The 24,653-nt window shown below is 44.3% G+C and overlaps 1 protein-coding gene across 2 annotated transcripts; it reads left to right on the plus strand.

Moving 5' to 3' along the window:
• Positions 1–24,638, plus strand: PLCD4 (phospholipase C delta 4). 2 transcript variants are annotated; one of them, XM_080933203.1, is made up of 17 exons: positions 1–179; positions 4,376–4,431; positions 4,562–4,720; positions 5,766–5,994; positions 7,430–7,559; positions 8,518–8,749; positions 12,881–13,082; positions 14,128–14,272; positions 15,125–15,277; positions 17,939–18,124; positions 19,931–20,087; positions 20,719–20,835; positions 21,408–21,580; positions 22,168–22,303; positions 22,785–22,934; positions 23,013–23,120; positions 23,496–24,638. In XM_080933203.1, the coding sequence occupies exons 2-17, from the start codon at positions 4,410–4,412 to the stop codon at positions 23,513–23,515; spliced, it is 2,319 nt and encodes a 772-aa protein (XP_080789329.1). In that variant the 5' UTR covers positions 1–179; positions 4,376–4,409; the 3' UTR covers positions 23,516–24,638. The 2 variants fall into 2 exon arrangements, with proteins under 2 accessions (XP_080789329.1, XP_080789330.1); XM_080933204.1 differs by having other exon boundaries at positions 17,942–18,124.
• The last annotated feature ends 15 nt before the right edge of the window (positions 24,639–24,653 follow it).

Below are 24,653 nucleotides of genomic sequence, written 5' to 3' on the forward strand. Positions count from 1 at the left end.
CTCTCCCCACCCCACTCCTCTTCGCTGGTTGTAACTCTGCCAGTTACAGCGGCAAACTGCAGCAGAGGGTGGAAGCAGTCAAGTGCAAAGGAGAAAGGGAATCTTCTCATTCTCAGCGGAGAGCATTGCAGAGCTCAGGAGGCGACGCTCACAGACACAGGATTACCATCCTGCCCACGGTAAGGGACTTGAGCTCTAACCAACCTCTGGCCAATCTGAACCCTGCCTGAGTCCTAACTGGGCCCTATAGATGTATATCTTTATTAAACTAGGCTTCTTTTCCCACCCTGGAGGCTCCACTCTCTCATCCTGGTTCTCTTCAGTTTATCCTCGCTGACTCTTAAAAACTATTTTCTTCCTAGCTGTATCAGTTACCCTTCTATAGAGAAACCTCTTAGCTGTATGGGGCCATGAGTGCTGACCCTAGCTACCTCTCAGAGGTGAATCCACCCAAGTAAGACAGGAGGCAGAATTAAATAGATTCTCATCAATGAAATTGCATTAACAGACTGCCGAGGGTTACCAAATGAGGGTTGTTCAAAACTTAGGAGACGTCAGAACTCTTCGTAATAAAGAGATAATTTTAAGATAACCATGGAAAGTGTCAGGGTTTGCTTGTTTGCAGGTTTTTTGCCTGGGTAAACAAGCCAAGGCAAGTTCTTGGTACACTAGCAGGTTATATGCCATGGGACTTTTAAAGCCACAGACAATTGTTTGATCTGTAATAGGATTTAGGGCTCCCCAGAGTTGCCTTTGTACCAGGACTGCTTATTAGGATGCTTTCCTAATCCTTGGAAATCATAATCTGGCAAATTCTAAAACACTCTCCTGGAGATAATTGCTCTAGGCTCAAATCTCTGGACTTGAGAGAGCCTTCAGGTTCTAAGATTCTAAGCTCTGTGAGCAGAGCTATCCTATCAACTTTATGTGAAACAGGTTAGCCATAACCCTTTTCAGAAGCAAGAACACAGACAAATTAGCTCTCTTCCTTCCTCTCAGAAAGAAATTTGAGATACCCTGACTTCCTACTATAATGTCATTGGCACACTTCCAGACTCTCATCTGAGGATCATATAAAGCTACTTGGAAGTACAGGACCAAATCTTGCTCTGTAATACTGAGCCACTAATACTAGAAAAGTCTGTGTCTGTTATTACCAACTCGATTATCTGTATCCTCAAAGATCCCAAATATATGTGTATGTGCTAATCTCCCCCTACCCCGAACCCAGGCTGCCCTCAAACTTTATATGGCCAAGGATGATCCTTGAACGCCTGAACCTTCTGTTTCCACCTCCCACGTGTTAAGATTACCATTGTGCCCAGCCGACCCAATCTCTCTTACTTTTAGAATTTTATCCTTTGTGTCCTTGCTGGTGCCCCCTCTCCCAAACCCTCTGTTTCTTCTCGCCCCACTGCACCTGCATCCGTTGTAACCATCCTTCCTTTCAGACACCAGAGGGAACACCAAGTCCTGGAACACTTAGGTTCTAACACATTCTTTGGGCACTTTGTTTAGTCAGTCTCCTAGGATACAGGGGAAAATGAGGCTGAAAGGAGAGGCATGTTACTGAGTGTCCAAATGAAAGTGCCCTCTCTCCTGGACTATAGACTCAAAATTCTTAAAGGGGGCTGAGAGCCAGGGATTTGAGGAATTAGTGGAGATAAAGAAGGGAAATGGCAGGGAAGGGTGATGGAGAAAGAGGAGGAGGAGAAGGTTAAGAAGAAGAGAACACAAAAAGCTTGACTTGAGTGAGCAGAGAGGCTGGTGAGAGAGAAAGGAGTGAGCGAGAAAGAAAGGAAAAGAGTCAAGCATGGGATGGAAAAGGCAAGGAAATGGGAGGGGGGAGGAAGTTGTTTGGCAGGATGTAGGGGACCCAGAAGATGATGGATCGAAGACAAAGAGCATCGGTGTTCTACACTGATCCCAGGCCTTCCTTCAACATGCCTTCCGGAGAAGGCCCTTTGTAAGGGAAGAGGTGGTGAACTCTGCAGCAGTTGTAGAGAGACCTGTAATCTGTTGCAGTTGTGTCATTGAAGGACCCTGGCAGGACAGCCAGTCTTTCTGGTCTTCAGTCTCCTCCATGAAGCTCAGGTCTCATACGCTGTGGCTTCTCCGCGTTGCTGCTGGCACTCCTGACCATACCTCACATAGATCCAAGTTAAAACCACCACTGAGTGGGGAAAGGTTAGATAGGGAAAAAAAAAGAGTCTTTTTTTTTTTTTTAAAGGCTGGCTTCGGAAACTGTTTTTGGATCCTGGGTTCTGTTCTTAGGCTTCCCATATTCCAGGACATGTAAGATTCCTAGACACAGGAACAGAGAAGGTAATTCTGTCTTCTCCCAATCCCAAGACCAACCACAGAGTCCTGTGCCTACAAGGTGGAAGCTTCGATCTCAGGCTACCCTCAGCCCAGTATGGAATTTATAAGTGACCCATTGCTTTGTCCGCTGGTCTTCAAACAGCAGTTTTAAGCCATATAAAGATTCTAAATAGTGTATCCACACCTGGAAAAAGAGGTGCTTTCTGTCCCTGAAGGAGCTCTTTGGGACCCTTTCTCCATCCAGAGGGCTCTTAGCTAGGAGCACATACTCACTTCTCCTCCTAAAACTATCATAGTTGTTTCTCCCTTTTGCCCCTCACTCCTCTACCAAGTTAGGGAGCCCTCTCTAGGTCTTCAAGCCAGGGAAGGTACATTCTCGGTGACTCTCGTACTCTCCTGAGGGTTACTGCCAGGTGTGGTGCTGCACAACCTCAGCGATTGGGAGGCAGAGGCAGGCTGATCTTTAAGTTCAAGGCCAGCCTGGTCTACATCGTGAGTTCTAGGACAGCCAGGACTATAGAGAGAGACTTTGTCTCAACAAGAGTTACTCCTAACCAGGTGACTTTATAGGTCTTCTTATTAAAGATGGACAGAAAAGCAGGGCAGAGTGACACACATCTTTAACCCCAGAAGTTAAGAGGCAGGTAAAGGGGGAATCTCTGTCTGTGAGTTTGAGGCCAGCCTGGTCTACAGATTGAATTCCAGGACAGCCAGGGCTACAAGAAGAGACCCTGTCTCAAAAAGAAGAAAACAAGGACAATTAGGGTTCTAATCGCTGTGTGACTGCACAGGTTACACCACATCTTAGATTATTCTCTTGCTTATCCATCTGCAAAAGTTTAGGAATTAGACTAAATGATACTTTAAAATTTATTGGGTTTATGTATATGGGTATTTTTCCTGAATGCATAACCACGTGCCACTTGGTGCCCCCTGAAGCCAGAAAAAGATGTTGGATCTTTTGGAACTGGTGTTGCAGATAGTTATGAGCCACTGTATCAGTGTTGGGAATTGAACCTGGATTCTCTGGAAGAGCAGCCAGTGCTCTCAAATGCTGAGCCATCTCTCCAGCCTAAAACTGCATGAAGTTTCAATGGAATGCTGACCAAAGGATCACTTTACAGATTTGGAGGGTTTATTTTTTTCTTCTTTTTTCTTTTTTTCTTTTTCTGTGAGACAGGTCTCATACAATCCAGGTTGACCTAGATCTCACTAAGAGACTGAGACCACTAGCCTTGAGCTCCTAAATATTGGAATAACTGGCATGTTTTACCAGAGCCAGCTACTTCCCAGAATTTTGAAGTTTTCTTTATCACCGTCAAAATTATAAACCTTAAATGAACAATTGCAGCACATTTCTGTTTAAACATCGGTCCTTCACTCATACTTTATGCTTTGAGATGTCAGTTCCAGCACAAGCTGATCAAGAGCTGAGCCTGATGCTGGGCATGGTGGTTCACATCTGTGATCCCAGCAGGAGAATCAGGAGTTCAAGGCCAGCTGTGGCTACATGTGACTCTGTCTCAAAGAAGGAAAAAAAAAAGATTCTGCCCTAGCTCTTTAGCAATTTGGCACAATGTGCATGGGAGCATAGACAGGGATCCAGGAAGAAAAAAATAGAAAAATCCTACCTGGTGGAGAGACAGCTAGGGTGTGGATAGATTAGGTTCTCGTAAAGGTTGGTAGCAAGATGGCAGACTCTAATAACAAGGACATGGGGAATGAGCAAGGTGTGGAGCAATGATACCCAGTGAGGGTAGGGTAGCAAGAGAGTGTTTGGAAAATGCCCTGCTTTCTCCCTCCCTTACTGGTGATAGCCATGGGAACTAGTTAACATAGACAGATGTATATCTTATTATCTGTGTATGAATTGAGACAGGTTTCTTAGAGCTAAGAAAGCTAAAGAGCTAAGTCAGCAAACTCAGAAATGCAAACAGCTATAGATAAGACAAGTGCCTGATTCAGGCCACTAAGGAGATCCTGGGTTTCTCTCTCTTGTTCTCTTTAACTCCAGGATTCACCCAAAGCCCTTTGCTCCTCCTTGTTCCTTTAGGTGACTCTGACACCAGCTGGTGGAGAAGTGGGTGATGACATCTCAGATTCAAGACCGTGAGTACTCTTGCATGGGAAGAAGTCCTGGAGGAAAACCCAGGGGGTGGGAGGAGATTAGACACTAGAGCTCCTCTGGGCCCCCTAGCCTTCACACTGAGTAGATAAGTCCCTGCTTTTCCTGGCTCAGTACTGAACACTGATCAGGACCTGGTGCTGATGCAAGAAGGCACAATGATGCGCAAGGTGAGGACCAAAACCTGGAAGAAGCTAAGATACTTCAGACTTCAGAATGACGGCATGACAGTCTGGCATGGACGGCAACCTGAAAGCATGCCTAAGCCCACTTGTGAGTGACCTCAATAGCTGTGGGTGGGTCTGTGGGCAAACAGGTCTCTTAGGAATCCAGAAGTTTGAAGGCAGAGGAGGGACCAGGATCTTGTGATTGTGCAGGCCCACTTGTATGGTTCTATACAAGAAGACAAACATCTCTTGCCTTTGTAAGACTGTAATGAGGATTAAATTAGTTATTGTACAGAGGGGGGCTTAGAAGAGCCCTGACACACAATAGATCTTCACAGTTGCTATGACTGTGTTATTACATCACCCCATCTGGATTAAAACCCTGGTTATGCCACTTTCTGGTTGAGTTGCTTTGGACAAATTAATGAACTAAAGTTTCTCATCTATGGAATAGGAGTTAACCTGCACCTGTAAATTATACAGAAACATCTAACAGGAAACCTTGATGGATTTCATAAACATTAGCCATTATAATATTCCAAAGCATAAAATGCAGCCCAATATTGTGCCAAGCTCTTTATGATACCTTTAAACACTTGATCACAGAATAATCAATAGAAACATAATCAATATTCATGAGCCACACCACCTCGAGCTGAGCTAGAGACTGGAAGAATTCCTCTAACTCCCCTCAAGATACCTGGAAAGAGGAAACCTTCAGACCTGAAACATAGGCATACATTCTACTCTTCTGGTGTACCGGTTTTACAGGTGCATTTATCAGCCCCACTAGCTCTTCTGTGGGAACCACTGCAGCTACCATGAATGAGAGCATCCTTCCTTTAAGATGTGGACATTGAGGGGTTAAGTTTGGGTCTTCACACTGCCAGCTGGTGGCTTGGGACTCAGGTCTTTCCATATCTAGCTGAGCTTCCTTGCTGTGCTGCCTAAGAAAACATGGAGTCACACAAACTCCTGAATCACTGGGTCTCCATCACCTTGTCTGAGTGTCCTTTGGGATCCAGCCTTTAGAGGCTCAGGTTCCTTCTCTCTGTGTCTCCATGCAGAAGGGAGTGCTGGTCACCATTCCTTCCCCCTGTTTTGTGTCAGACTTCTCTTCTCACTGCTACCACCTGCTTCTTCTCTGGCAGTTTCCATCTCTGACGTGGAGAGGATACGGAAGGGCCAGGATTCTGAGTTGTTGCGTTATCTGGAGGAAGAGTTCCCCTTGGAGCAAGGCTTCACCATTGTCTTTCACGGGCGCCGCCCCAACCTGGACCTAGTGGCCAACAGTGTTAAAGAGGCCCAGGTTTGGATGCGAGGGCTCAAGCTGTTGGTGGATCTTGTCGCCAGCATGGACCACAAGGAGCAACTGGATCAGTATCAACCTGATGGAGCTAGGGTGTAGGCAGGGGTTACTGAAGGAGTCAGATGCTGCAGAACCAAGGGAATTTGGGAAGTATGCAGAAATAGATCCAAGTGGTGTGAGTGTGGGGAGGGACGAGGACCAGTGTAGAGCTAATGATTCTGAAGGAAAAATGGATGTTTTGCCAGTCAGAGCCTGAAAATAAGACTGAGAACCTAGGATAGGAGGAAGGGTCAGTGGGAGAAGAAGGGCAAGCAAAGGGCTGCTCCACTCCTGTGACTTAGACATCCCAGTAGCAAGCATTCACTACCATAGGTGTGGAAAGGAGCTCCTAGAGGGTGGTGTAGACTCACTTTAAATCCCTAGATGAAGTCAGTGAGATATTTCAGTGAGAGAAGGTGCTTGTCACCAAACCTCATAACCTGAACTCAACGTACACACACACACACACACACACACACACACACACACACACACACACACACTATCCTGAGGACCCTCCAATACATGTAAAAAAAAGGTTTCTAGATTGCACATTACTTCATGCATGTGTGCATTCATTCAGCACCTGTTAGACAGATTGTATCCACCATTGTGTCTAGTTTTAGGGACATCAAGATCAATGAGATCATATATATATCATATATATGTAATTATATATTATATATTATATATAAAGTTTTATATATATATAAAACTTTAGTTAGTGGAAAGAATCAATTTGTGTAAATAATTTAAGTACTAAATTAGAGAAATACTTGATTCTACCTAAGAGTGTTCTGAGAAAGTGCCAGGCAAGAAATAGCATTTTGGACCACAGATGTAGCGCTTGGTGGAGTGCTTGTCCAGCATGCATGAAGCCCTGGGTTTGATCCCAGCACTGGATATAGTTGGCGTGGTAATGTGTGCCTGCAATCCTAGTACCCAGGAGGCAGAAGGAAGAGGATCTGAAGGTCAAGGTCTTCCTTTGCTACTTGGGACCCTGTCAAAGGAAGAAAGGCAAGTAGTACAGTTTGAACCTGAAGAAGTGTGGGAAGACACTCCTGGCTGACAGGATAGCACAAATAGAGGGTTCAGGGAAAGGAGACTGAGGAAGCAGGGTCAGGTGATGTTCAGAGGAAGGAGCTGCTACATCTGGCAAAAAGACAAAGACACAGTGAAAAGACTGGTCTTGGCTGGATCACAAGGGTGGGGTATCTTAACTTCTGTGTTAGAATTTATGTGTCCTTTTGTAGACAACAGGAAGGTAGGTCCCTGCAGGCACCCAGGCCGTCCAGTGACAAGATAGATTTTTGTTCAGGAGAGATTATTCTAAAAGTTATGTAGAGAATGAATTGGCTTGGGAGAGAAACTGGCAACAAAGAATGGAGGAGGGATTCAATGAACAAGCACACAGGCACTGCACACAGGCACTGCACACACCGAGTTTTTGCCTTGACTCAGAGCTGGAATGTTGAATGAGTGGTTCCAACAAGCAGACAGAAACCAGGATGGCAAGATGAGTTTCGGAGAAACGAAACGGCTGCTGCTTCTGATGAATGTGGAAATGGATGAAGAATATGCCTACGATCTTTTTCAGGTGCGTTCGCTGGGGAGGGTTTGCAGGAGCCAGCAAGGCCATGTCTTCACTTGGCCAGAAGGTCTCTGACCCCACCTAGTAGTGTTTCATTTCTTGACTCCTTGTATACTCCATTACCATAATAAGCTCAGTGGAACCTGTGTGGGAATGAGGCTCTGGCCATTCAGTCTTGTTGGAAGGATGAGTCATAATCTCTAGAAAAGACAAACAACATTAAGACCTGGGCATGGTGGCACATACCTTTAGTCCCAGCACTTGGGAGCCAGAGGCAAGCAAGTAGATCTCTTAGTTGGAGGCCAGCCTGGTCTACTGAGTATGTTTTAGGACCACCGGGGGCTACATAGAAGAAGCCTGTCTCAAAACAAAAACAATAAGCAAACCAAAAATTTCAATTCACATTAAATGACAGGGCTAAACTGTCTTTTATTTACTAAAGTGGCTTGTAACCATGTGAAATATCAGGAAGTCTCTGAGAGTTTTATAAACACATGGTAAGATGGCTTACAAGACCTGGGGAGATGACTCAGTTGTTAAAGTGCTTGCCATGTAAGAATAAGACTCAAGTTCTACTCCTGCATTTGTAAAAAAATTCAAGCATGGTGTGTGTGTGTGTGTGTGTATGCTTGCACATGCGTGCGTATGTTAGGGGCTATTCCCAGTGCTAGAGACAGACAGACAGATAGAGAGAAACAGATAGTCTGACAGAGAGATTCCTGAAACTTACACACACACAGAGGGGGGGAGGGAGGGAGGGTGGAAGGGAGAGAGAGAGAGAGAGAGAGGGAGGGAGGGAGGGAGAGAGGGAGGGAGGGAGGGAGGGAGAGAGAGAGAGAGAGAGAGAGAGAGAGAGAGAGAGAGAGAGAGATTCCTGAAACTTGTTGGCCACACAACCCTACAGTACAAATGAAGATTATCCCATTTCTCAGAGTTCACCCATGCCCTGATCAATCTCTTGCAGGCAGCAGATGTTTCCCAATCTGATGCTCTGGGAGCAGAAGAATTTGTACAGTTCTATAAGGCCCTGACTAAGCGCACTGAGATTGAAGAAATATTTGCGAACTTTTCTTCTGACAAACAGAAGCTGACCTTGCTGGAATTTGTGGATTTCCTTAGAGTGGAACAGAAAGAAGGTGAACATGCCCCTGACCTTGCTCTGAAACTCATTGACCGCTACGAATCTTCTGAGAGCGGTAAGAACTGAGTATGTAGATGTTAGACATACAGGTTGGGGAAGTGGGGGCTAAACAAAGACACATAGTCTTTCCTACTTTAGAGAAGGCTGACATTTTTCCTGGCCTCCTCCCCAATCATCTCACTGAACCACATCACCTAAAGGAGGGCAGCCTTTTCCTGTCAGTTAAGACAGAGATAGACCTTCATCCCTTAGGAGGACAAGCTTGAGGTCCTGTCCCTTCCCTAAGCTCACATTTCACATCACATCACCTTATCAGCATTGTCCTCAGTGGAAGAAGTACTTGATCCCTCTCTCCCACCTTCTCCCTACACAACAGTTCTTTTGCCTTGTGTTTCATGGCTGTCATTTCTTTAAATATTAGCTTCATGAGAGTTCTTTAAGTTGATCTTGAGTCCTTAAGCCCCTGCATCAGGAATCTGATCAGCTTAGACCCAGGTCAGTCATAAGGCCAAGTATTTGGCATTTACTGAGTACAGCTAAAATATTACTTTCCTCTCAGTAGACTCACTTCCATCCCTCTGTTCTCTTCAGAACATGAGAAGTTTCTATCCATAGTAAATTATTTACAAAACACTTCCACAGTCCTCACGACAACTTTGACAAAAATAGAAAATAATCAATCCGTTGGGATTTCACCGAATATCCTGCAATGTGCTAACATCTATCTCTACGTTGTTTTCTTGTTTTAGCCTTCCTGATAAGATGGGCTCTATTTTAAATTTTAGTATATAAAACAGAGATTCAGAAGAATCCAATGGGGAGCTGGAGAGGTGGCTCAGTCAGTAAGAGCATTTGCTGTGCAAGCATACCAACCTGAGTTCAGATCCTGACATCCACATAAAAAGCCAGGCCTGGGGCTGGAGAGATGGCTCGGTGGTTAAGAGAACGGAGTGGTTTGTTAAGAGTTCAAGAACCAGAAACCACATGGTGGTTCACAATCACCTATGATGTGAACTGATGCCCTCTTCTGGCATGCAGGTGAACATGCAGACAGGGCACTCAAATACATAAAATAAATAAATCTTAGAGAGAGGGAGTGGGGAGGGAGGGAGGGAGAGAGGGAGGAAGAAAGGGAGGGGAGAGAGAGAGAGAGAGAGAGAGAGAGAGAGAGAGAGAGAGAGAGAGAGAAGGAGAAGAAGAAAGGAAGAAAAAGCCAGTCCTGGCTATGTGCCTGTGATCTCAATGCTGTGGCCGACAGGGAAGAGCTGTGGGTCACCAGGGTTTGTCAGCCTAGTTTCAGTTTCAGTGAGAGACCCTGTTCAATAAATAAGGCAGAATTTGATAGAACAGCATACTTGATATACTCCTCTGGCCTCCACGTACACACTCATAGATATATGCATACACTACACTCATATATGTATGCACTCACACCACACTCATATACAAACAGAATAAAGTACAAATAAAAGAAAGATTAAACAACTTTCTGGAAGCCAGTAGCCAATGAGAATGAAACTGGGATCCAAAGCCCCATTATTCTTCAAGTAGTGTCTCTTATGAAAATGATAATGTAGTGGCTAGTGAGATGGCTCAGTGGTTAAAAGCACTGACTGCTCTTCCAGAGGTCCTGAGTTCAAGCCCAGTAACCACATGGTGGCTCAGAACCATCTATAAGGGGATCTGATGCCTGCAGACTATTCATACATTATATAATTTTTAAAATTTTATATAAGGAAAGAAAGGGAAAAAAGAAGGAAAGAAGGAAGGACGGAAAAGAAGGAAGGAAGAAAAAGAAGGAAGGAAATGATAAAGTAGGCTAGGCTGTGATAGAGGTGCATGCCTTTGATCCCAGCACTTGGGAGGCAAAAGCAGGTGGGTCTCTGAGTGGAGGCCAGCCTGTCTACAGAGTGAGTTCCTGAACAGTCAGGGCTACACAAGCCTGTCTCAAGACAAAAACCCTCAAACAAGCATGTACAGCCATGCTAGCCAGAAAATAAAACTGAAGACATCAGAAGAAAACATGAATCTTCTGTTTTCAGAGCAGGATCGATTACACCTGTTAAGACTTAGAGGTGTCCTCTGATGTTGAGAACTGAATTCCAATGAATACATCATGTTGAAAAGTGGGGCATTCAACTGAGACTTCCTACCCAAACTGCTGCCATTTTCTGTCTATGATTTGTCAAACCTAGGTCAAGGGAACTTGTCCTGAGCATTAGGTCCTCTTTGCAACAATATTAGTGAGACCTCACAGTCCAGTAGTGCAAGGCATGACCCCTGACATCAGACTGCTTGGGTTCAAATCTCAGTTCCTTCACTTAAGCTATCTGTTGTCCTGTCTGACTTGCTATAGTAACCTCACTGCAATACTGACTTCACTGTGTTAGGAAGCTGCCATTCATAATGTCCTTGCAAGGACTGAGTGCCCAGTAGCTGCTAGTCATTATTGTTACTATATGAAGTCCATTCTTAGAACAGTGAGGCCCATGGAGCAAAGGACCTCAGCAAGAGTATAACCTAAGAAGATAGTAACAAATGCCCCCTCCAAACACCTTGTCCCAAGTCAGGTCCTGGAGCTGCACAGCCCAAGGGAGAAGGCACAGGCACTTTGGTCAGGATACTAATAACTTTTCTAAATATCTACTTAGGCTTTGGGACTGGATTCTGTGCTGTCAAAGTGTGAACTCCAAAAACTGCCTTTAAATGGACTAAAATCAATGCTCATAGATACATGTGTCTAGGGGCTGCTGTATCTTACAGTGCAGAATAGAGCATTCTTGTGGTCATAAACAGTTCTACTGGATAACTCTGGACTAGAGTATTTCATTTGTTAGTTTTTTTTTTTTAAGATAGGACCTCTTGGGGTGAGTACATCTTCTTAGAGACAGCAGGGAGAAAGAGTGGGATGAGGAACTGTGGTAGGGTGGGCCGGGATATGGATAATGACTGCACTGTAAAAATAAAATACAAATAATTAAATAAATAAAAAGCATATTTAATATGGATAATGACTGGACTGTAAAAAAATACAAATAATTAAATAAATAAAAAGCATATTTTTAAAAACCCAACAATAAAAACCCACCAAGTCCATAAAAAAAAGAAAGAAAGAAAGAAAGAAAAAACCTCATGATGTCACCAAGGCTAACTTTGAACCCAGTCAAAATCCTATGGCCTCTGCTTCACAAGTGGTAGAATTATAGGTACTACCAAGTCCTGCAAAACCTTTTTTTAGTAGAAATTTTATTTATAAAAGGAACTCACTTAGGAGAATTGGCAAGGTGACTCAGTGAACAAGGTGCTGGTTGACAAGTCTAATGACCCAAGCTTGGAAGAAGACCGGCGTGCTGAAAGAAGAGAGGCGATTCTTGCAAATTGCCTTCTGACCTTTAGACATGCGCCCTCTTCACTACATTGTACACATACACAAAGTAAAAAATAGATGGACTGAGAGAGGGAAAGAAAGAGAGAGAGAGAATGAAGTGAGCTCAAGAGAGCATTGTAGCACATGCCTTCAATTCCAGCACACAGGACAGGCAGAAAGATTTCTATGTGGTTGGTGTTTCATTTCCAAAACAGGGTCTATCAATGTAGGCTGTCCTGGAACTCACTCAGAACTCACTGTGTAGACCAGGCTAGCCTAGAACTCAGAGATCCTCTTTCCTCTGTCTCCCAAGGGCTGAGATTAAAAGTATTCACCACCACACTTAGATCTCCGTGTGTTTGAGGCAAGCCTAGTCTACATAGTTCTACACTAGCTAGAGCTACTTAGTGAGATCCTGTCTTTAAGAGAGAGATAGAGTTGGGGCTAGATAGCTGGGAAAAGTTTGACGCCTCTAGAATTGTCTTAATGGTTTTCTTTAACAGCCTATGAGAAGGAACTTTTAAAAAAATTAACTAATTATTTTAATTTACACCCCAAATGCTGCCTTCCCTCCCAGTCACCCCTCGTAGAGCTCTCCCTCCCCCATGCCCTTTCTCCTTTGCAGAGACTGAGCCACCAACCAAAGAAGGAACATTTTAAATGGCAGATACAACAAGTGGCACATTTGGTGTCTGCTGACTGGGAATAGGCATCTACCCTTAGATGGAACCTGAAGGGAGGGGTCTGGAGAACAGGCTTGTGAGTGTGGACCTCTCACTTAGGGCTTCTCATTCTCGTGGCCCCCACTCCACACCCCAGGCAGATTACTGCATGTGCTGAGCATGGAAGGCTTCCTCAGCTACCTCTGTTCGGCGGATGGAAACATCTTCAACTCCGACTGCCTCCCTATCTACCAGGACATGACTCAGCCTCTGAGCCACTACTACATCAACTCCTCTCACAACACCTACCTAGTGGGGGACCAGCTTTGTGGCCAGAGCAGCGTCGAAGGATACATACGGTACGTGGTGGTATGAGGGGGACCTATTCATGAGGTGGACTGTGTGTGGGAAGCTAAGGGGTGGATAACAGAGGTTGAGCTAGAGAGAGCTTAGGGCCTTAGGATTCTTGGATACCTGAGGCACTTGGAGAGCATCTTAGACATTAGCAGAATGGTAATGAAATCCTATGGATTCTTCTCATTGTTGCAAGCTAGGAAACTGAGAATTCAGGAGCCCTGATACTTGTTTTGAGTTAGTTCATGGGATACTTTAAGCAGTGGTTCTCAACCTTCCTAATACTTTAATCTATATCCTCATGCTGGGGTGGCTCCTGATCATATATTATTTTTGTTGCTACTTTATAGCTGTAATTTGATACTGTTATGAATCACAACATAAACTTTTTGGAGACAGAAGTTTGCCAAAGTGGTCACGACCCACAAGTTGAGAACCATTGCCTTAAAGGAAAGGCAGTGGGTTGTAGAGTTACATCCACTCTGGAGTCAGTCCACTTGAGGTCACATACTGGCTCTCTTGGTGTTCTGGGGGCTAATGAACCTCTGTATGTTTCTCTGGGCAATATAGATGATTACAGTGCCCATTCTGTCAGGGTTCCTGTGAAGACTAAAGGGCACAAACCATCTGTCAGTAGCTAATAAGCAACCGCCATTGTTGTGATTAACATGGTGAGACTGAATGGTCAGACATTGTAGCACTGCCAACTGAGGGACTGGATAGCTTAAAGGATACAAGTTGTAGGGCACGCATGACATCCTGGGCTCAGTCCTATTGGAGAGAGAAGCACACGCCTGCAGAATCCACAACAGTGGGAAGATTGGGAGGTAGTGTGTAGTGGCTTGCTAGGGAGAATTACGAACTAGGGCTGGGCGGAGATAGATGTGAGCTGCAGTGGACTGAGATGCCTCCATGGAAATTGAGCTTGAAGTGGGCTGGATAGGCAGGTGCTAGTGAGCGGTGTTCTTTCCAGAGAAGGGAGAGGCGGCTCTTTGGGTCAAGGATCACACTTTGACCTCTCCTGACTCTGGGGGTCTGGGGTTCTTGCAGGGCCTTGAAACGGGGGTGCCGCTGTGTGGAGGTGGATACCTGGGATGGACCTGATGGAGAGCCCATTGTTTATCATGGGCATACCCTGACCTCTCGTATCCTGTTCAAAGATGTTTTGGCAACACTAGTACAATATGCCTTCCAGGTTGGGAATAACACTAAAACAGACAAGAAGGTCTGGGGGAAACGTAACTGGTGAGGGTTGGAAGGGCAGACGAACAGTTAGTGCAAGCAGTGTGTGTAGACAAAAGAAGGGTTTTTTTTTTTTTTTGTTATTTTATCTTATATAATATATATAATACATATATAGTTTGTTTGTTTTTCAAGACTTGATTTCTCTGTGTAGCCGTGGCTGTCCTGGAACTCACTATGTAGACCATGCTGGCCTTGAACTCAGATCCACCCATCTCTGCCTCCCAAGTGCTAAATTAAAGGTGTGTGCTACCACTGCCCAATTGATGAAAAAAGTTTTTAACTTTAAAGTATCAGACAAATATTAAAGGATTACTATGGTTAAGTGTTGTTTTTGTTACTGGTAGTTAATATTCATACAGTATTCATACTAGCAACTAGTTGTTAGTAGCTACTTCTAAAACTGTTTTTTACCTATGTAGAGGAGAATGGGGAAGGGAACAGAGACATGGGTGAATTGGACTCGGGGACAATAGGAATCCAGAGATGATGGTACACTGTGAGTCATAACTAAAGTAATAATCTGACATTCACACTGATACTGAAAACTCAAAAGGTCTCAGAATGACTTGGATCAGATTTGGTATAGTTATAAAACTTAGGGTCCCCTTGGATGTGACTATGCCCCAAGGAAAGGACCTAAGATCTATCAAGGTCTCACAGAGCCCTATCATGGGGCTAGGGGAGTTTAGCAATCAGTATATTCATTGAAGCTTGCAAGTGGGGGCCTAGCAATCCAGGATTTGGAGTAGGAGGTTATAGTTTATAGTTCTGAATGTCTCTACCTGCCCCTTCTCTCCGCCAGTCATCAGACTACCCACTCATCTTGTCTCTGGAAAACCACTGCACCTGGGAACAGCAGAAGATTATGGCACAATATCTGACTGAAATCCTGGGAGATCATCTGCTGAGCACCACCCTAGAGGGACAGCCGCTTGATATAATGCCCTCACCAGAGGTAGGGACTCTGTAGCCCAGCCAGACGCTACTACGTCTTCCATTTTCTCACCATGGTTCCCTCTTCTACATTCCTGTCTCCTTCTATCTTCAGATGGGCCATCTTGTTTTTGTTTTTGTTTTTTTTAATATACCCGTTGGTGAGGGATTTTGTTTGTTTGTTTGTTTTTGGAGACAAGATGTCATGTAGTCAAGGCTGGTTTTGAACTCCTGACCTTCCTCTCTTCACCTTCCAAGTACTGAGGTTATAGTCATGCACTACCATGCCTTGTTTCTCTAGTGCTGGGAATCAAGCCCAGGCCCTTTCGTACTCTAGGAAAGCACTCAACTAACTAAGATACATCCTTAGCCCTTAATATTTCTTGATAGTTCATAATTCATAAGCCTTTACAAGAAATATAGAGAAAGGTAAATTCTCCCCATTATTATTCTAGCCACTTTTATAACAGGATATATCAATAGATTCCTTGAGAGCATCATGTTTGTTTGTTTGTTCTGAGGCAGGAGGTGGTAGTGGTGCATGTGCCATGGCAAAACACAAGTGTGGAGATCAACAGGAATTTGTTCTTTCCATCTACCATGTGGTTTTGGAGACCAAACTCCGATCACCAGGCTTTTAGCAAATGCCTGTACTCACTGAGCCATCTTGCTAGCAAAATGGATTTATTTTCACTTATCACTAAACTTCACTGATGCTAAGCTGCACCACTGGGCTGCACTTTCAGATGTTGTCAGTACTTCCATTTCCTCCTCTTCTTCCTTCTCTTCCTGATTCTCTTCCTCCTTCTAATTTATTTTTTATTATATATAAGTATATATTCAGACACACCAGAAGAGGGCATCAGATCCCATTACAGATGGCTGTGAGCCACCATGTGGTTGCTGGGATTTGAATTCAGGACCTCTGGAAGAGCAGCCAGTGCTCTTAACCACTGAGCCATCTCTCCAGCCATCTCTTCCTCCTTTTTGAGACAGGTTCTCATGAAGCATAGGCTGGCCTTAGACTTGTTACATATAGCCAAGAATGACCTTTCTTTGAACCTCTGTTCTTCCTTCCTCTACATCCCAAGTACTAGTATTACAGGCATGTGCTGCAACACCCAATGTATGATATGCTGCGGCTCAAACTCAGAGCTTTGTACATGCTGAGGAAGCACTTGGCCAATGAGCCACATTTCCAGCACCATAACAGATTTTTCTAAAAGCTTAAATAAACGTGTGTGTGTGTGTGTGTGTGTGTGTGTGTGTGTGTGTGTGTGTGCGCACATTCATATTAGAAAAACCATGAATGGGATTACTGTCCGTATTTTCGAGTTTCCTATCATACAAATGTTTTCATGAATATCCCTCCCCCACCGTCACCTTTTTTGAGACAGGGATGGATTCTCTGCACAGTCCTGGCTGTCCTGAAACTCACTCTAGATCAGGCTAGCCTTCACTGCTCAACTTTTTTTTTTTTTTTTTTTTTTTTTTTTTTTTTTTTGAGCCAGGGTTTCATGTAGCCCAGGTTGCCTTTGAACCTCTCATCCTCCTTTCTTCACCTACAAAGTACTGGGATGACTGTACACAGCAGGTTTAGGCAGTGCTTCAACCCAGGGCCTGTACATACTAGGCAAGCACGCTACCCACTGAACTACACCCCAAGTCCTCTATCTTTTCATCTTCATAGTTCTTCAACGTTCTGTTTTATGCTGATGCCATGTAGGGGTGCCATTTATTCAGGTACACATTTAGCAGACACTTAGGTTGTTGATAATTTTTATCCTGTCCATGTGCTTTGTCTATTTAGTTTTTCTTTGAATTTCTGGGTAAAAGTGTTTGCATTCTAGGTATGACATTGGTGGTGGTATTGTAGCATGTGTAGGTGCTGGCCAAGGAGTTTACATTTTAGCCAAATGTAGTGATTCCAGCATTCAGGGGGTGGGATCAAGAGGATTAGGAGTTCAAGGCCCATCTCTAGGACATTGTGAGCTGAAAGCTGGCCTATGCTACATGATACCCTTGCTCAAATACACACACACACACACACACACACACACACACACACTACATTTTGACAATTTTGATCATTATTGCTGAATTGCTCTCTAGAAAAAAACATACCAAATTTATTGCAATCAACAGAAGAGAAAGAACTGCAAGCAACTCCACAGTGAGAGGATTCATAAAGGTAGACGTTGGTAAGAAGGGCTTCTGCTTTTGTTGTTGCTGAGTTTTTTGAGTGCTGGGATCACAGCATGCACTAGCATGCTTGCCACTTCTTAGCATCTTGTCCTGCCTGCCTAGCCATTCAGAGTTCTGGAGCTATAGGCTTGAGCAACCACCTCTCAATTCACATCTTCTCTAAAGACTCATCTAAGACTATTCAAAATATAGTATCTCACATCATTCTCCTATGTCCTTCATATATGTAAATCTTTAATCCAAGGGGATTTTCAGTGTGTACAATGTGAGTGAAGGCCTATTCTTTTTTTCATGTGGACAGAAACATCATATATTTGTTTGAAAACAAGTGACTCCATCAAATGTATTAAGGAACCAATCCCCTTCTGGGAAAATTTTGACAGCCTATGTTCTTCTGTCTTTGAGATGGTGAGATTTCCATTATTTTCAGGAGGAACATGAGCAGACAAGTAGACATGTTTCTGGTTTTTTTCTCTAGCAGCTTCGAGGGAAGATCTTGGTGAAAGGAAAGAAGCTGAGAACAGTAGTGGATGATGAGGTTGACAAGGAAGAAGGGATGGAGAAAGATGAGGCGTCAGATATGGATACAGTCTCTCCTAACATGGACAGTCAGTCTCAGCCTGAGTCCCAGGAGCAGGCCTCTAGGAACAAGAACAAGAAGAAGGTCAGTGAAGACTAAGGTTTGTTTGTTTGTTTGTAATGGCATTTGGTCAGCATGCATTACAAGCTAGGGCCTGTTTCTAAAGAGTCTAGAGACAACCAGGGTGGACAGTCACGAAGGGAAACAATGGTCTTTCCTCTCAAAGAGGCCTCTACTGAATCACTGTGTTATACTCTCTATAGAAATACTGTGCCTTATCTCTGGTCATCTACAGAGGTAATGTGGTTGCTTTCCAACTTCCTATGTTATAAAATCTTAGAGCAAAGCTTCTTATTCAAAATGGACGAATGTAGAACCTTTCTAGTTGAAACCCTTGCTTGTCTCTCTCCTGGGTCCAAGCAGCATGGGGTGTTTCAGGTAGAGTAAATAGGTTCTGATGAGTATGGAGGCAAGTTCAAGAAAGAAGACAAGGATGGCAGGGAGAGATGAAGGAGTTAAGTGACTCTGGACACAAGTTTGTTCTTCACAAACTCCTTAAGGGCAAATCTGAATGCCACCAGTCTGTTTCTGTCTGTCTCTCTGTGTCTGTTTGTCTGTCTCTTTGTTGTCTCTCTCTTTCTCCCTGAGAGAGAGAGAGAGAGAGAGAGAGAGAGAGAGAGAGAGAGAGAGAGAGAGAGAGAGAGAGAGAGAAGCTATTTTATTGCCTGAATAGCAGTTACTGGGCCATTGATTGCTGTGACTTCAGTCTCATCTATAATGGATTAGAAAAAATGTTTTGAAAAGGTTACATCTGAGGAGGAGCAATCCAAATAGGGTGAGGTTAAGTGAGAAAAGGTCCTGTTGGAGGGACTTCCAGGGTCCAGGTGTGAAGTCTGCATCTCTCTCCCTCTCTCTCTCTCTCTCTCTCTCTCTCTCTCTCTCTCTCTCTCTCTCTCTCTCTCTCTCTCTCTCTCTCTCGTGCACTTGCATAAGTCAGCTGACTTATGACTTATCCTGTTCTGAGGTTGTGGTGTTTAACTCTGTTGTCATGTTTAGGGATGACAATGGGAATTAAGGAGATAAATCCAAAGATACTGCTCTGGGGGTCCTCAAATCCTTATAGGCATAAATTTTGTGATTATCATACTTTGAAGTATATGACTGGATTCATGTGCTTTTTGGTTTGTTTTGTCTTTTGAGGCAGTCTCGATACATATCTTTGGGTGACCTGAAACTCATTATCAAGACCAAACTAGGCTCAAACTCAGAGATCTGCCTGCCTCTGACTCTTGAGTGCTGGGATTAAAGACATGCACCACCATGCAAGGATCATGTATATATTTTGACCGAAGATGATTATTGTTCATTTGTTTTTAAGAGAGGTAGGAAGACTGATGCCACTTTAAAAAAAAAAAAAAAAAAAACAACAACAACAACAAAAAACTCTTTACTCCAGATGTAGCATAGGAATGACCTTACAAACTCAGAACTGAAACTGGTCTGAGCAGTATTTGCAGACTGCCTTTATTCCCATCCTTGCCCCCAGGTTGTGAAGTGTCCGATGTCTTGTCTGCTTATCTGTGGTCAGGTTTTGGCCCAGGCTCCTAATTCCATTCCTGAGTCCCTTCTCTTGTCAAAGCAGGTGAGGCAGGAGGGAGACTACAGTGAGGGAGGCAGAGGGCAGAGGCTCAGGTTGGATGGCCACTAGCTTCTCTCTCTCTCTCTCTCTCTCTCTCTCTCTCTCTCTGTCTCTCTCTCTCTCTGTCTCTCTCTCTCTCTCTCTCTCTCTCTCTCTCTCTCTCTCTCTCTCTCTCTCTCTCTCTCTCTCTCTGTCTCTCTCCCCAGACCATGCCAAATTCAATATTAACTTCTGTCCGGTTTCTTTTCCAGAGTTCTGCAGCCATCTTGTGCCCAGACCTATCTTCCCTGGTTGTCTACTTGAGGACTGTCCCCTTCTGCAGCTTCATTCATTCTAAAGAAAACTACCACATCTTCGACATTTCATCCTTTTCTGAGTCCAAGGCCAAGAACCTCATCAGGGAGTCAGGTCAGGAGAAAAGTGGGATGGGGTAACTTCAGGCCTAGCAGGCAGGAAGGTAAGTTCCAAGAAACAGAACAAGAAAGGGATAGAGAGATTGAGTTCAGAAACATAAGAGCAGGCTTAAGATAGTCTCACATATGGGCTGGAGAGATGGCTCAGCGGTTAAGAGCACTGACTGCTCTTCCAGGGGTCTTGAGTTCAATTCCCAGCAACCACATGGTGGCTCACAATCATCTGTAATGGGATTGGATGCCCTCTTCTGGTGTGTCTAAAGACAGCAACAGTTTACATTAAATGAATAAATAAATCTTAAAAAAAAAAAAAGTGTCACATAGCCCAGTCTGACCTCAAACTTGCTCTGTAGTTGAGGATTAGGGCTAGGATGCACACACCTAGGGCTTTATGCCTGCTAGGCAAGCACTTGACTAAGTTACTTTATCAACCTACAAAGGAAAAGATTTGTGAAGAGTGGGCAAAAAGCTCCAGGGAGAAGAAAACTTTGGGGAGGTGGTCACCTTTCTGGAGCCAGTCTCAGATGTCAAGAATAGTGAAGTAAGTAGGGTCCTTGGGACCAGGGAAGCAGGAGAACCCATCTTAAAGACAGAACTTCCATCTCCTTCTCTATACTCTTTTACAGGCAATGAGTTTGTACAGCACAATGCCAGACAGTTATGCCGTGTGTATCCCAGTGGTCTGAGGCCATATTCATCGAACTTTAACCCCCAGGAACACTGGAATGTAGGCTGCCAGATGGGTGAGGAGGCAGCAGGGACGGGGAGGAAGGGAGTGGATGGAAGGTAAATTCCCTAGAGAAAATGGCTGTGGAGGGTAGGGGAATGTTTTAAAGGAGTACTGTGTGTGTGTGTATGTGAAACGTGGTCCTATCTATTGGGATGTTTCCAGCTGACACTGGTTTGAGGCCCATGTAGCCTAAGCTGGTTTCAAACTATGTCCTTCTTCCCCAGTCTTCCAAGTGTGCTATCTAACTCCAGCAGGCATCCTTACACTTACTACCTTCTAATGCCCCTGAAAAGGGGGCTAGAAAGCCAAGGAGGATGTGTGTGCATGCATGTAATACACACAGACCTAGGTGTGTATCTGTCTGTGAGACAGAGAAAAATATTGTGTGTATATGAAAGTGAGAGTAGGAGGGGAGAAGGGAGGACGAGAAACAGGGTATCTAGCCCTGGCTGGGGCTTGACGTGTAGATTAGGATCTGTGTTGACCTTGTTGTCCTCCTGCCTCTGCCTCCTGAGTGCTGGGTTTACAAGTATGGACCATCACACTTAGCTCCCGAGGTGACTTATTTCCCTCCTGGGATTTCAGTGGCTATGAATATGCAGACTGCAGGAAGCGCAATGGATATCTGTGATGGACTCTTCCGCCAGAATGGTAGCTCTGGTTATGTGCTGAAGCCAAAATTCCTGAGAGATGCCAAGAGCTCGTTCAATCCTGAGACAACCATTAATTTTTATAAGGCCCAGATCCTTGTAGTCCAGGTATGACAGAAACTGTTGAGAAGGAACCTGTGGTAGCTGGAGTTGAAATGTGTATGTGTATGACAGTGGGTAGGGTAGCTCAAATGACAGGAGTGTAACTGGTTGAAAATTCTCTACCAGGAGTGGTACACCTTTAGTTCCAGGCCAGAGCAATATAGTGAGACAGTCTCAAGTAAATCATAGAGGGAAGATACCCTGACTCATTTGCAGACTTTGAAGCCAACTGACTAGTTTTAAATACTTTCTAGTTGTACAACATTGGGCAAGTTCCTTAACTTGTAACCTCATTAAAGTCATCTATATGATACAGGTAATTCTCTATAACCTGCCTCAAAGGGTTGTGAGGACTATCAGTTAAAAAGTGCTTAAAAAATTCCTAGTGCACAGTAAGAACTATAGATAATTGTAATTGGTGTGCCTATTTTTAAGCCTTTAAACTTTTATGTTAGACACTAGGATACACTGTCTATGCAAGATTTTGCAAACCATGAAGCTATAGTGCAAGTGCTGTCTTCTCAAAGGTGTGAGGTCTGGATGAGGGAAGGCTGGGCTACGCAGGGACTCAGAAGCTTGTGTTCTGGTTGCAGGTGATCAGTGGTCAACGACTCCCCAAAGTGGACAAAACCAAAGAGACAACCATTGTGGACCCACTGGTGAGAGTAGAGCTCTTTGGTGTTCCTGAAGACACAAAGCAGCAAGAGACCAGATATGTGGAGAACAATGGTGAGTGACTGGGCATGGGGAAGTGTCAGTCCAGACTGCTGATTCCCTTCCATCTGTCCTTCATTTGGTGCAGCCCATGTGACTGTGCGCCCTCACGGGAGACAAAGTGAAATCATCCAGGGAGTCCTGGCCCTCCCTTACAGGCTTATGAATTGGGAAAACTTCTTACACTTTTTATTTATGTGTATGTGTGTGCACCACTTGCATGTGCAGAGACCAAAAGAGGACATCAGATTCCCTGGACTGGGTTATAGGTAGCTGTGATTCACCTGACATGGGTTCTGGGAACTGAACTCAGGCCCTCTGGATACCTTTAACTTCTGGGCCATATCTTTAGCCCCTGCTTCTGTATATTGCACCCATGTCTTCACTTGTAAAATACTGCCTGACATCTAGATTAAACAAGAATGCAGGAAAAGCGATTCCGTATGAGCCTAATAAAGATGGTCAGTTTGTTCCTTTATTCCTATCTCCATTTCAGGTATTAATCCATACTGGGGGGAGACATTCTATTTCCAGATCCAGGTGCCTGAACTTGCTATGCTGCGTTTTGTGGTAAAGGATTATAGCAGGACATCCCGAGATAAATTTATTGGCCAATATGCCCTTCCTTGGACCTGCATGAAACAAGGTGAGACAAACTTAAGACTCTTGGCCAATATCTCAACTGTAGCTCCCTTGCTGATCCAATTCTTCTGCCCATTTCTAGGTTACCGACATGTATCCTTGCTCTCCAAAGATGGCACTAGCCTCCACCCAGCTTCCATTTTTGTGTACACCTGTATGCAGGAAGATCTGGATATAGATGAGCCCGGAGGTGGGTGTTCCACAGCAAGGGTGGATAGATACCAGCAGCATACCTTGCCCTTATTAAGCAAACAATCTTTCGTCCACTCTTTCCTGCCCTTCCCTTTTGTTCACTCCTTATTCTTGTTCTATGTTTAGTTCCAGTATCAGATTCTGGCTTTTTCTTTTTTAAGATTTATTTATTTAATATGTATGAGTACACTGTAGCTGTCTTCAGACACACCAGAAGAGGACACCAGATCCTATTACAGATGGTTATGAGCCACTATGTAGACACTGGGAATTGAACTCAGGACCTCTGGAAGAGCAGTCAGTGCTCTTAACCACTGAGCCATCTCTTCAGCCCTCATATTCTCTGTTAATCTTTCCTGTCATCTCTGATTAGAAACACAGGAAGGGCCTTGAAGCAGAACAACCTACAGATGCACTATCCTTTCCAACCTACAACTTCCTCAACATCCAGAGCCAGCCAAAGGATCAATGAAGGATCAAGGTTCCCAGGCAAAGGTTGAGGAAGAATGCCTGACCCCAGAACTACAACTCTCTAGAGAACAATGCACAGCCCTGCGTCCCCACTGGACTGCTACTCCTTAGCTGGTCTATATAGAGCTTCTCTGTCCAATTTGGCTTCTGTATGGTCTATCATTGTTGGGCAAGAAGGGGAAGTATGAGGTGGGGGAAGAGTGAGGTGGGCTCTGTCATTGTTGGGCAAGAAGGGGAATTATGGAGGGAGGCCTTGTGGTGCAGAGAAACAAATTTCCAAGGGCTCTCTTCTTTGAGAATTCCAAATGAGAATGGAAGCAAAGCTTTTAAGGAATGGGGCACAAGCTGACCTGGTGTATAGCCTTCCTGGGCTAGGCCTTTACACTGCCTAGATGCCTGTACTCCCTGCTGCTGCTGCTGAGATTAAAGCTGCTTCTGGGAGGAGGCTGAATGGGTGGGAATCCTCTTCTGACAAATAAGTGCTTGAAACCAGGAGCAAAAGAAGAAAGAGCCTGCACAAGTGATGTAGGTCTGTTTTAAAACTGCTTTGAGGTGGAAGAGACAAAGGACAGAGGCCTAGGAAGAGATATGGCAAACTCAGATGATAACCTAAGAACCATAGGACAGGAATCCAGACAAGTCTGCTAATCCTCTGTTTACATGCTTTACAGAGCATTAGGTACAAAGACACATGCAATTAGGTACAATTGTTTAGAAAATGGTGAGAGAAAAATACAACTTGAAGCAGTAAAAAGAAAAGAGATGATGGAGTGAAAAAAACAAAGCCCTTACAGCCAGGGCCTCTGATGCAACAATGGTGGACACTGGAGATTTAGTCACGGGTCAAATCATAGCACTACTCAAGAAGAAATCAACATTTTAGTCCAAGCCCGTCTTTTATATATAACTGTTAATTTCAAAGGCCAGAGTCCCAAGGGTGGAGAGTGTGTTCCAGCCACACAGACACCGCAAAGCCAGTCCTTCCTCAGGCCCTGAGTTCCTCAGGCTAGCCACAGTTCCAGTTTGTACATCTTGGACTATATGTTCCTCCTATACCAGA

Source organism: Micromys minutus (genome assembly GCF_963924665.1).
Source record: "Micromys minutus genome assembly, chromosome: 19".
NCBI lineage: Eukaryota > Metazoa > Chordata > Mammalia > Rodentia > Muridae > Micromys > Micromys minutus.